Source organism: Macrotis lagotis, chromosome 1, assembly GCF_037893015.1.
Source record: "Macrotis lagotis isolate mMagLag1 chromosome 1, bilby.v1.9.chrom.fasta, whole genome shotgun sequence".
NCBI lineage: Eukaryota > Metazoa > Chordata > Mammalia > Peramelemorphia > Peramelidae > Macrotis > Macrotis lagotis.
Window position 1 is genome coordinate 553,748,946 of NC_133658.1, and position 13,225 is coordinate 553,762,170.

The 13,225-nt window shown below is 33.7% G+C and overlaps 1 protein-coding gene across 11 annotated transcripts in view; it reads right to left on the reverse strand.

Annotated features, from left to right (window-relative positions):
• CBLB (Cbl proto-oncogene B) overlaps positions 1-13,225 on the reverse strand; it is a 237,136-nt gene that overhangs the window by 44,897 nt on the left and 179,014 nt on the right. For all 11 annotated transcript variants that reach the window (XM_074214406.1, XM_074214410.1, XM_074214407.1 and 8 more), the window contains one exon: positions 5,119-5,213. In XM_074214406.1, coding sequence (XP_074070507.1) covers positions 5,119-5,213 — 95 coding nt within the window. The remainder of the gene's footprint in view (positions 1-5,118; positions 5,214-13,225) is intronic.

Sequence of the window (13,225 nt, forward strand, 5' to 3'; positions counted from 1 at the left end):
AATTCAAATGCAGCCTCAGACACTTAATAATTGCCTAACTGTGTGGCCTTGGGCAAATCATTTAACCCCATTTCCTTGCAAAAAAAAAAAATCAGGCTAACTGTACAAGATACAGTTTTCCAAAAGCATCTACAAAATTTTTATTGTGCAACAAATAGTAAATTATAACTATTATAGTAGTCACTTCCCCTTTCTGTTGCTGTTCTATTTCCTGGTTGATTCTACTGAGCTATAGGGTATGATTTATTTGATAACAAAGTTCTACCAATAAAATATTTTGAGCACATATTCCCATATTTACTTATTTATATATGAACTTCATTACTCAATTATAAAACTTTTAAAACTATAATTGAAAATGGATGAGAGATAATATTTGAGTTGAGGATTAATAGGGAGCCTCTAGAGCCTCTTAAGGAGGAAGAAGATGAATGATCAGACTGCACTTCAGGAGTGATGATGTTTGTCCTTTGTTCTCAAAGAAGACCACAATATCATGGAGGTGATGTCATGACAAGAGCATGAATTGGATTTGAGTGAGGGGATGCTATGCTAAATCAATAGCCTTATTTTCTCCTCCAGGTCTTGATGTCAGGAGGACACAAGTTTGAATCAGGCCTCAGATACTTGACCCTTACTAGCTATGTGTTTTGGGGCAAGTCAGTCATCCCCCCCCCCCCAATTGCCTCACTTCAGGAATATCACATTGACAAAAGTGAAATTCTACAATGAGGGCATGCAGTCATTTCCATATCAAAAGGCCTGAGTTAGTATGATGGCTGTGAGAAGGAAGATGTAGAAAATAGGAGAGATGTGGAGGGAGAATTTTATCAATAGAAAGAACATGTCCATTTTATTTTTTATTTAGGTTTTTTTTTTTTTTTTGTAAGGCAAATGGGATTAAGTTGCTTGCCTAAGGCCACACAGCTAGGTAATTATTAAGTGTCTGAGACCGGATTTGAACCCAGGTACTCCTGACTCCAGGGCTGGTGCTTTATCCACTGTGCCACCTAGCTGCCCCACATGTCCATTTTAAATGAGTGAAAATTATGAGTCAAAAAAGACAATGAGCTGGTGAAAAAGAATGCCTAGAAGGATATGGGTGCCCTTGACAATAACATGTAAGTTTGGGTTTGGTAGATGAATTTGGGGTTTGGGAAAAAAGCTATACTAATGTTTTATGCAGTGCAGGTCCTTACCTATCCGTGCCTGCTTATCCTGTGTGACATTCACTGTTTCTTCCCCTTCTCCCCATGAGAATGGGTAAGGGGTAGCTTTTACTGCCTGTTCATGGCTCCCAAACTCAGAACTCACTCTCTAAAAGGAACAGGCTACTCCAGCTATGATGAACCAAGGGATAGAGGGTGGGAGCAGATTTTTTCCAAAGGGTTCTTTAGCAGGTATTTTACACTATGATAATTTTGCTGAGGATGGAACTTTGCAGAGAAGGGGTATACTGAACTGGGTAGTATTGGAGAAAAAGTAAAGATGGAGATAAATGTAAAAATGTTAGAGACAAATCTCAGATTGAACTGAAGTGAGAAATCTGTTTTCCCAGTCTCAACTTTGCTAATCACATTTCTCTTGGATTCAGGTCAGATCCCTTATCATGATTGCAAGGTCCAATTTCCCATTTTGGAAACCTCTGCTTGAAAGAACCAAAAATTCCATTTATCCTAAAGAATTCAAACAGAAAATGGTTTGGAAACTCCAGAGAAGGATACTAGCTCATTAATGTTAGCTGTGTAGTCAGGGTTGCCCTTAGGACCAATGTGAAGCACCAGGTCTATTCACCTTGAAAATGACAATTTTTTTGTTCTTTTCTTACTTTGCTTAAGTTGATACAAACTTTTCTCTGTCTCAACCTAAATTATGAAGCAATAGGTACCACTGGAATTCTTGTTCAGGTTTCTGTGGTTATAAATAATAGAATCTAAGAGATGAAAAGGACATCCATGTTTATTATCTTATAAGAGATAATAAACTTACACATGTGTTCATATGTATGTTATTTTACAATATTTGACATGATATCTTGTTCCAACAATCTTCCCTTCTAACTGTTCAAAATTTTTTTTTCTAATGAACCTGTTTAAGTTCTCACCAACCACTGTTTGTTGTGAATTTCTTTGGATAAGTGTTAATGCCTTATAGCAACATCTAAATGAAGAAGAGTATTCTTTCAAAAATCTTTATTAAGCACCTTTTGTATACTAGTCATGACAGTATGAACTAGGAATGCATTTAAAAAAAATGAAACCATTCCTGCCCATAAGAAACTAGTGCTAAATATAGATGAAGAAATTTAGAAGGGAAAAAAAGCAAAAACAGTCTATGCTTTGGAACTGAGCTTTAAGGAAGCCAAGGATTCTAAAGTGGAAGAAAAATGCATTATTAGTATGAGGGAAAAAAAAGCACTGAGATGGAATCTCATGCACTGGGAACAGCAATTAGGTCCATTTGGCTAGGATGGGGAATTTATGCATGAAAAGGAATAGTGTTTAATTATCTTAGAAGTAGGATGGAGCCAGGTTGTTAAGAGGTTCAGAGGCCAAACACAGGGACAGTATTTGATCATGGAGATAAGGAGTCCTGAAGCTTTCTGAACAAGAGTGACCCGAGTTTTACAAATAGCAATTTGACAGTTTTGTGGACAACAAATTAGAGAGAGGAAAGAGGAGATAAGATCAACCAGGGGTCTTCTGCAAACACCCAGGGAAAAGGCAAACAAGGGTGGTGGTCATATGAGGAGAAAGAAAAGGATGAGCAGGAGAAATGCTGTAGAGGGAGAATCAATATGACTTGGAAACTACTTGAATATGGGATGATGTAATAGTGTTGGATCTGCATTATCAGAAAAATGACAATGTCCTAGACTTCAGAAATATGTCTGAAAAGAGGTAAAATTGGAGGGAAGGAGGGGAAGGAGTAGGCAGTGTTAAAGAAGACAAATTCTGTTTTCTGTTTTGGTCAGGTTCAGTTTGAGATGCTTGTAAAATATCCAGCAAGAAAAAAACACAATTGACAGCTGCTCATAGGAGACAACAGTTCAAGAGAAAAACTAGAATGAGGATGGAAGATGGAGTAGGGGGTTCAAAAAGAAGAATCTTTTTCGAAGTTATCAGGGAAATATAAAATTGTGCATTTTAGAGTCCATTTCTTGGCTATTTAATACTTAGGTATAACCTTAATAATAAGGTCCCATGTTGGAACCCAGCACTCATTGCACTGCAACACCTATGTAGCCCTCATATACATGGAGAGGTATGACTAATTTCAAAAGGCTAAAAAATTATATTAAGAGAGAACCTGAAAGGACTTTACACGTTAGGTAGTCCAACCTCTTTTTACCTATGAGAAAATGAAATCCAAAAGGAGCTATGGAATCTATTCAACATTTTACAGTAAGTACAGCAGAGAGAGGTTTGAGTAGAAAGAGATCTTGCAAATGCTTTTGTTCTACAAAATGTTGCATTTTTGTTGGAAAACTTTACATTGAGAACCCAAAAGCAATATAGGGAAATTCTCAAGAGCCCTTAAGAGGGAAGAAAAAAGTCTACCAATTGAAAGGTAAACCACATGGGTCTGTGAGAAGCATCTGGGAATTCCTAGATTTCTACAGTTGACAAGGATTCATGCAATTATCCTGTCTAACCTCATTTTATATAGGGCAAAACTGAGACACACAGAAGTGATCTGATACATATTTAGCAACAGAGTTTGACCAAATGTAGAGAAGAGAGCTCTGGACATTTCCCCAAGGAAGGACATCAGCTTTGTTATTTATATTTCATCAGGATTCTCAGTTGTCTTTGTACTTCTTTATTTCTAATAGCCACAAGTCTTGGGTTGGACTCCACCATTACCAAACATTTCCCTCTAGCCTCCTCCAAATAAGCATTCTTTTCTGATGTTTTCCATCATTAGACCCATAGGGTCACTGAGGATAGGCACTGCCTTTTTTCTTATTTGTGGCACTAGCACTTCGCACATTCTTAATAAATGTTTATTGTATTTATATTGTATTGGTCTTGGAATCTTAAGCACCTGAGTTTGCACTCCAGAAAATAAATTTTTGATAATTATTATCCTAGCAAACTCATTTTTCTTTGTGAAGCTCTTTTTCATAATTTGTAAAATGACGGGATAAGAGTATATGACTTCTTAATCTAAAATTCTATGGTGTCCCAACTCCCTCTCATATGGTTCTTCTGTTATGTCTTTTTGTCATCTTAGTACATAGAATATTAGAGTCACTGAAAGCCATCATTACTATTTTTAAGCAGCTAAAACATGGAAAACTGTACTGAAATCTACAATTATGAGATGGACAAGTCAATTTACCAAAGCTCCGATTATAATTGGTATTACTATTAAAAAAAAGATTACAGAAAATGTTCATTACAGGAAAAAGTAAAATTCAATGTGTTGAAAATATGGTGTTTAAGCACTCATCTATTTAATCAATACAATTTCATTTTGCTTCTGGAAAAAATAAGAGGTAATGAAAAAAATGTATCCACTTGGACAGTTTTAGATTTGCTAGAAATTTTATGTGTTATGAAATTGCCAATGAAATAAATTTCATTAGAACTTTGCTAATTCTTATTTCACTTATCTACAAACCAGATAATTTTAGTTCAATAAAAATGAAACGACCCACGCACCTAGAGGTTTTACTCCACTTCCCAACAGAGATTTAATAAGCAGAGTACTAAAAGTACAGACTCTAATTATGACAATTTCATTAATTTTATTGAATAGTAGTGGAAACTGTGTTTTAGAAAGATTATTTTTATACAAAAAAGTTCAAGTTTCATTAATGAAACCAGTGAATTAGGGAATAAAGTAATCTTCATAAAAATATAGTTTTCATCACCATTCATTTGCTTTAGAATCTGTCTCCTATTCTCTGTCAAATGCAATTCACACTCAGTAATTTGTCTTTTGTTAAAGAAAGTTACAGCAAACTGAACCTTTAGCATTTGTCTTTTATAACTGGATTGTAAGCTTTTTGTTGTTATTCCTTGACCACTTATACTGAAATTTCTTTGTGGAAAGGCAACTTCTAATGATTTCTATTTTTACAAGGGATTTCAAAATGTCAATATGACTTACTTTAGATTAGAGAGGAAGGATGTAGTTGGAAGAGGAGGGGAAAGCCGGGGAGGGACATCATATTCTTCACTTCCCAAATGACCATTAGAAAAGACCTGAAAAATGGAACAATTGGTTACTTTAAATAATCTAACTTCTGGAAGTACCTTTGAAAAAAATTCAAGCAAATTCATGGTAATTTTTATGAAGATGAAATTTAATATTGTGTACTTATGTTTACTTTTTAATGTGGTTTTTTTATGAAATTCTACTGAAATCAAAAGGAGACAAGTTAAATCCAGTTCTATAATTCTCATTTTTATGAAGAAATTAAGTTTTATTAACAAGTAAGAGAGTAAATCCTGGGGCAGCTAAGTGGCATGGTGCAGTGGATAGAACATTGGCCCTGGAGTCAGGAAGACTTGAGTTCAAATTCAGCCTCAGACAATTCCCTAGCTGTGTGACTTTGGGCAAGTCACTTAACCCCATTGCCTTGCAACCCCCCCCAAGAGTAAATCCCATGACTGATGAAAAATAAGACATGTTAACCACACAATTAACTATGAAGTTTCTTTATTATGTGAAACTACTCATCTCTATTCTGTTCATCTTGCTTTTGAAAAAAAAAAGTTTAAAATGCATTTAATATTTAACATTCATAATCTGCCTCTTTTCCCATGAACTACCTTCTATTCCCTTTCTTATGTTTAAAACTGCTTTTTTATCCAATTACTTAAAAAAAAAAAAAGAAACAACAATAACAGCAAAACACAATCCTTATAACCAGGAAACTAAAACAACGAAATACATTAGTCAAGTCTAAAAGTGTGTGTCTCATTCTACATCTTGATCCATTTACCCCTCTCAGCAAGTAGACAGTATGTTTCATTATTAGTACTCTGAAACTCTGGTCATTTTACTTGCCTTTCAAGGTTGCTTTTCTTTATATTTTGTCTCTGTATAAATTTTTCTCATTTCTACTAATTTCACTCTGTATCACTTCATGCAAATCATCCCAGGATTCTTTGAAACCATGTCATCTTTTTTTTTTAATGAACAATCCCACTCCATTTCAGTTGTTAACAATTAGTTGGACATGACATTTTTTTCAAAATTAGTAGTTTGCCATCTTGATTAATAAATATCACATCTAAACAACATAAAAGGCCTTCCCCTAGATTCCTGTTTCCATAGTTATAGTCTATGATAAAATGCAAATAAAGATAATTTTTCCCAAGCACAAATTTACATTGAAAGGAAAGCTAGTGTTCATTCTATAAGGAACATCCTAAGAAAAAAGGGGGGGGAGAAACTGTGAATTTTGATTCTTTTTTCCCATGCCATGACTATTTAAAATTGAGTTTATTCAGTTGGATATTTTCATATACATACATATAGTCAGTCACTAAGTATTTCTTAAGCACACAATATTTACTAGGTACTATGTGAGGAATCAGGGATACAAAGAAAAAACAAAACAACAGTCTTGGTTTTAAAAGAACTTACTAAAGTTTAGTGGGACCATTACATGTTAGCAAAGAGTTATACAGAGAATTTCTACATACTAAATACAGGAGATTGTATGAGGTAAAGAGGAAAAATAAACGTTTTAAAAAATGCTGGGGATGGTCAATGCAAAGGTCCACAGATGTGAATGTATGAAGTATGCTATGTATGAAGTACAAGGGGACCAGTGTGGCCAGATCCCAAAAATTCTGAACTAGTGATAGTATGTCAATGGCATAGTCAATTTGGAAAGGGTTCTGAAAGTCAAAAGAGTTTAACATTCTTAGGTAAATAAAGCTACTGGAGTTTACTAAATAGAGAAGTGACTTAGTCACACCTGCATCCTGGCTGCTCTACAGAAGATACACTTCAGAAAGGAGAGATTTAAAGACTCCTGCAATAGTTTAGAAGAGATGTGTTATTACATTATAATTCAATTATGGGGGGATTCAATTATATTGCTGGCTGTAAGAAGAGATAGAAACTGCAAGATTCTGTAAGTGATTGGATATGAGGAGTGAAGAAAAGGAAAGAATGTACATAATAATAGTATCTATGAACCTGGAAGGTTTTAAGGATGGTAGTTTCCCTGGAAGAAAATGTAAAGTTCAAAAATGTAGAAGGTTAGAGTAATGATAATGAGTTAAATTAAAGACACCCAGAGTTTGAGATATTTATGCATTCTTCAGTTTGAAATGTCCTGTTCATGATATCAGACTGGAACATGGGAAGAACTAAGCCTCTATATATAGATCTTGAATTCATTTCTATAGAGATGGTGATTAAACCCATGAGAGCTAAGGTCACAAAGTAAGAATCAATAGAAAGAAAGCTCAGGGCAATAGCTTGGAGTAAATATACAGTTATAGTTCACGATACTGAAGATGATCCAGAAGCAACAGTCAGATAAGGAGGGAGAGAACCAAGAAAGAGCAGACAGGAAAATCCAGAAAATAGATTATTCAGAAAGAGTAGATAGTCAAAACACACATACACTTCATCTTCTCTCTCAAATAGACTAAGCAAACCAAAATATACAGATAATCATTTACAGTCACACATTAAGTTGACATTAAAACAATATAAAATAAAAGAAGTGGCAATAATGTATCACATTTTCTAAATAATTTTAATTTTTTATTATTCTGAACAAATATGAACTCTACATACAAAGAAAAAAATTGTTATGAAAGTGCACATTTCTAAAGCTTGCTTTTTAACACAATATATTCAACACAGCTTCAAAACTGTTCTTTTGCTTCCATCTGAATTTCCTTCTCTTCTCCTCTATACAATTAAAAAAATAATTAAATGATTGCTTTCTCATACTTTATTTGCTATCTCATACTTCCTTAAGGACATGATTTCTCTCTCATCAATGAGATCAATGTATACCATAGAAACAATGGAGTGCTATGTATAAAGTAACAGAATGCCTTCTATGGGGGGGGGAGGGGAAGGAAGCAAGAATGTGGGGAAAAATTGTAAAACTCAGAATAAATTTTTTCTTAGAATTTAAAAAAAAGAAAATACTTAAATGGGACTCTTTTCTCTATTTTTTGCTAACTTTTTGGCATCATTCTTTCTAGCCTTCCCTCCCTTCACCATAACTCCAACCCACTCTAAGTATAAAAGAATCTAATAAATAAACAAAACAATACTACACATCAGCCTTGTGTAAAAATGTTCATTGTCTGCATCTTGATGAATCTATCATCTCACTTTTAGAAGTGAGTAGCAATGCTTTATCACTAGTCCTCTGAAAACATGGCTTAAACTGCAATGATCAGCTCCTAGGTCTTTCATATTTGTTTGAATAATGCTTTTTCAATTCTGTTCTCTGAGTTCTACTCATTTCACTCTCTATTAGATGATATAAATTCTCTCATGTTTTTTTCATTTCTTATGATTATATAATAATTCATTATATTCATACAAATTTATTGAGCATTTATAGAAGTGCAAGTTAGATCTTTTAGGTACCAGTTCTTCTCTCTATCAAAAAATATATCATAAATATTTTTGTACACATTTATCCTTTCACCCTTTCTTTTTTTATTAAAGATTTTATTTATTTTGTGTTTTACATTTTTCCCCCTAATCTTACTTCCTTCCCCCCACAGAAGGCAATTTGTCAGTCTTTACATTGTTTCCATGGTATCAATTGATCTAAATTGAGTGTGATGAGAGAGAAATCATATCCTGAAGGAAGAAACATAAAGCATAAAAGATAACAAGATCAGACAACAACATATCAGTTTTATTTTTCTAAATTAAAGGAAATAGTCCTTGGACTTTGTACAAACTCCACAGTTCTTTCTCTGGATACAGATGGTATTCTCCATTGCAGAGAGCCCCAAATTGTCCATGATTATTACACTGATGAAATGAGTGAGTCCATCAAAGTTGATTATCACCCCCATGTTGTTGTTAGGGTGTACAGTGTTTTTCTGGTTCTGCTCATCTCAGCATCAGTATTCATGCAAATCCCTCCAAGCTTCCCTGAATTCTCATCCCTCCTGGTTTCTAATAGGACAATAGTGTTCATGATATACATATACCACAGTTTGCTAAGCCATTCCCCAAATGAAGGACATTAATTTCCAATTCTTTGCCACCATAAACAGGGCTGTTATGAATATTTTTGTACAAGTGATGTTTTTACCCTTTTTCATCATCTCTTCAGGGTATAGACCCAGTAGTGGTATTACTGGATAAAAGGGTATACACATTTTTATTGCCCTTTGGGTGTAGTTCCAACTTTCTCTCCAGAAAAGTTGATGAGTTCACAGCTCCACCAACAATGTAATAGTGTCCCAGATTTCCCTCAACCCTTCCAACAATGATCATTATCCTTTCTGGTCATATTGGCCAGTCTGAGAGGTGTGAGGTGGTACCTCAGAGAAGCTTTAACTTGCATTTCTCTAATAAGTAATAATTTAGAGCAATTTTTCATATGACTATGAATTGCTTTGATCTCCTCATCTGTAAATTGCCTATGCATATCCTTTGACCATTGTGTCAATTGAGAAATGGCCTTTTTAAAAAAATATGACTCAGTTCTCTGTATATTTTAGAAATGAGTTTTGTCAGAAACATTAGTTGTAAAGATTGTTTCCCAATTTACTACATTTCTTTTGATCTTGGTTACAGTGGTTTTGTCTGTGCGAAAGCCTTTTAATTTAATGTAATCGAAATCATCTAGTTTGTTTTTAGTGATGTTCTCCATCTCTTCCTTAGTCATAAACTGCTTCCCTTACCATCTGACAGGTAGTCCTTGATCTAATTTGCTTATAGTATTGTTTTATGTCTAAATCCTGTATCCATTTGGATCTTATCTTGTTATAGGGTGTGAGGTGTTAGTCTAATCTAAGTTTCTTCCATACTAACTTCCAATTTTCCCAGTAGTTTTTATCAAAGAGAGTGTTTTTATTCCAATAGCTGGACTCTTGGGGTTTATCAAACAGCAGATTACTATAATTGTTAACTGCTATCACACCTAGTCTATTCCATTGGTCCACTACTCTATTTCTTAAGCCAATACCAGACAGTTTTGATGACTCATGCTTTATAATATGATTTCAGATCAGGTAGGGCTAAGCTACCTTCTTTTGCACTTTTTTTCATTGAATCACTGGAAATTCCTGACTTTTTATTTCTCCATATGAATTTACTTACAACTTTTTCTAACTCATTAAAGTCATCTTTTTGGAATTTTGATTGGTAGGGCACTAGGCAGTTTAGTTTTGGTAGAATTGTCATTTTTATTATATCAGCTCAACCTATCCATGAGCAGTTGATGTTTGCCCAGATATTTAAATCTGATTTAATTTATGTGAGTAGTGTTTTATAATTATTTTCAAAAAGTTTCTGAGTCTGCCTTGGCAAATAGACTCCCAGGTATTTTATATTGTCTGAGGTTACTCTGAATGGGATTTCTCTTTCTAGCTCTTCCTGCTGTATCTTGCTAGCTATATATAGAATAGTTGAGGATTTATGAGGGTTTATTTTACATCCTGCAACTTTGCTAAAATTGTTAATTGTTTCCAGTAATCCTTTCACCCTTCCTTAATCACTTTAGGAGATATGGTAAGTTAAAGCACCATTTACTGACTTTTGGGGTATTATTTGCAAATTGTTTTCCAGAATTAGTAGACCAATTCATAAGTCCCAGTTTTTAAAACTGTCTATTTCTTTTATAAGTATGTATTTTAGTGGTTTTTATTCAATCACTTAATCATTGTTTCAAGTTTAACAGGTGGGTTAATAAAAGGACAGTCATTACCTAGAAAATTGATTAAATAGCTATAATGGCTTCTCTCCTTTATCAGAAGCCATATTAAATCTTTAACATATACCATTAAAAGGCAATTTCTCTACCTTAAACGAAAAAATAAAACAAAACAAAAAGTTCTTATATGATATGAAATGCTTCAAATCCCTCAGTTACAATTTATGGAACTAGACACTTCAGAAAGTTCAGTCTGTGCTCTGGTTAAAGAAATCACTTCAACATGCTTTACATCATATAAAAATACATACAAAAATGTATTCTGTATAAATGAACTATATGCAATAAGTGCACTGAGAATTTGTCTGAAACAGTATTCCAAAATCATCACACATTGTGATATTAAAAATGTTATTATCTTTTGCTACTTGAATCCTGCACAAGAACAATTAATTCATCCCATTAGTTAAATCACATTGAGCAGTAAGTTGAGGCAATTTATTCATGGGTACCCAGAGAATATTTACCTCATGAAGGTGAATGCTTTACTCCTAACTGTGTAGCATAAAATCAGCTAATTGTTTCAAAGTATTTGAATGGCTAAGTAGATTGCTAACAGAAACAAGACCTGAGTTCAAATCTAACCTCTAATACATGCTTCCCTGGTCAAGTCACTACCACTCAGTAGCCTAAGTAAATCTCTAATACTAGACTCATTCTAAGTTGATCTGTTACCAATCTGTATCATTAGAGAAAATTTTCCTGGTAGCAAAGTTCTCTACATCAATTAAAATCACACATCAGTTTTTGGGACACTATGCCCCAAATAACTTACTACTTGAACAATAAATTCAATAGTAACACATCAATATGTACTGCCAGTCACAAATTGATGTGGATGACAATATTAATGCTTCTTGAAGGCAAAAATTCATTTTTATTTCTTCTCTATATTTTGTAGCAATTATAACAATGACTTAACAATAAGAGGATTATTGGATTAGCCCTGGAGGAGCCCTCAAAGGTCATTTACTCAGATGTCCTTATTTTACAGATGAGAAAATTATACCTATGGAGATTAACTGACTAGCTCAAGGTTACAAAATATTAAATCACAGAAACAGATTCTAAACCAAGACCTCTACCTCTTATACACCAGCATAGAGTAAGCATTAGATAAATATTTTACTGACAGTGTCTCCTCCAAAGACTGAGTTTGATATGTTGACATTCATTCTAGTTATTAGCACAAAAGCTCAAAAAGCTCATCTATTGAAATGTTTAATTCATCACTAAGAATGCAATATAAGTTTTCTATAAAGAAATAAAAGCTAAGGGGCAGCTAGGTGGCGCAGTGGATAAAGCACCGGCCTTGGAGTCAGTAGTACCTGGGTTCAAATCCGGTCTCAGACACATTTAATAATTACCTAGCTGTGTGGCCTTGGGAAAGCCACTGAACTCCATTTGCCTTGCAAAAAAAAAAAAAAAACCTAAAAAAAAGAAATAAAAGCTATAAATCATTATATCTAATGCTATATACAACATGAGAAGTCCAAATTTAACATAACTACTGAGATCAGTAAAAGGAAAACAAAATGTCTGATTTAATTAAATGCTGCATGTATTTAAGATAATAGCTATAGTAAATATTTTCAATAGGATAAGATACTTTTTACTGTTTTTTCCTGTTTAATGTTGCATCAGTCTGAATTTCATGATTCTTTCCACATTTTATGAGACCTAAAATCAATTTATTTATCTCCATAAGGCAAGTGGATGAAAAGGAATTGTTACTAAACTGGTTTTCTCTGTATTGTGGAGAGTACAAATGAATGCTTCTCTATATTCTTTAGAAGATTAGAGTGTTTCCTTTTTAGATATTTACATAAAGGTCCTCTAAATAAGTGTAGTTCTGCCTTGAAAATGTGTGCCAAACTTTTGAAATTTCCCTTTAAAAAAATTAAGATTAAATAGATTTGTCCCTCAAGGGGATATCACACACACACACACACACACACACACACACACAGACAAACTGTAAATACAAACTTTATTTAAAGTTCTAGATTCAGACCGATTGAAAAAAATGAAAACAAAAATCTCATACTCTTATTTTATGACAGGCTGTTCCTTTTGTTACAGAAATCTTTGAAATACTTCATTGAAACACTGGCTTCCAAATGACTCCCAAAAGAAAACATGTTAAAACATCAAATTGTATAGTAAGAAATTTCAAATGTACTTTCCTGGCTAGATCTCAAGAGTAGTTGCAGAGAAATATTGGAAAGCAGTTTTCACTACAAGCAACATCAAGTAATGTCTTAAAACAAATAACTTCAAGTGAATATAACCCATAAGTGAAAATAAGCTTAAGTCATCAGGAATATTCAG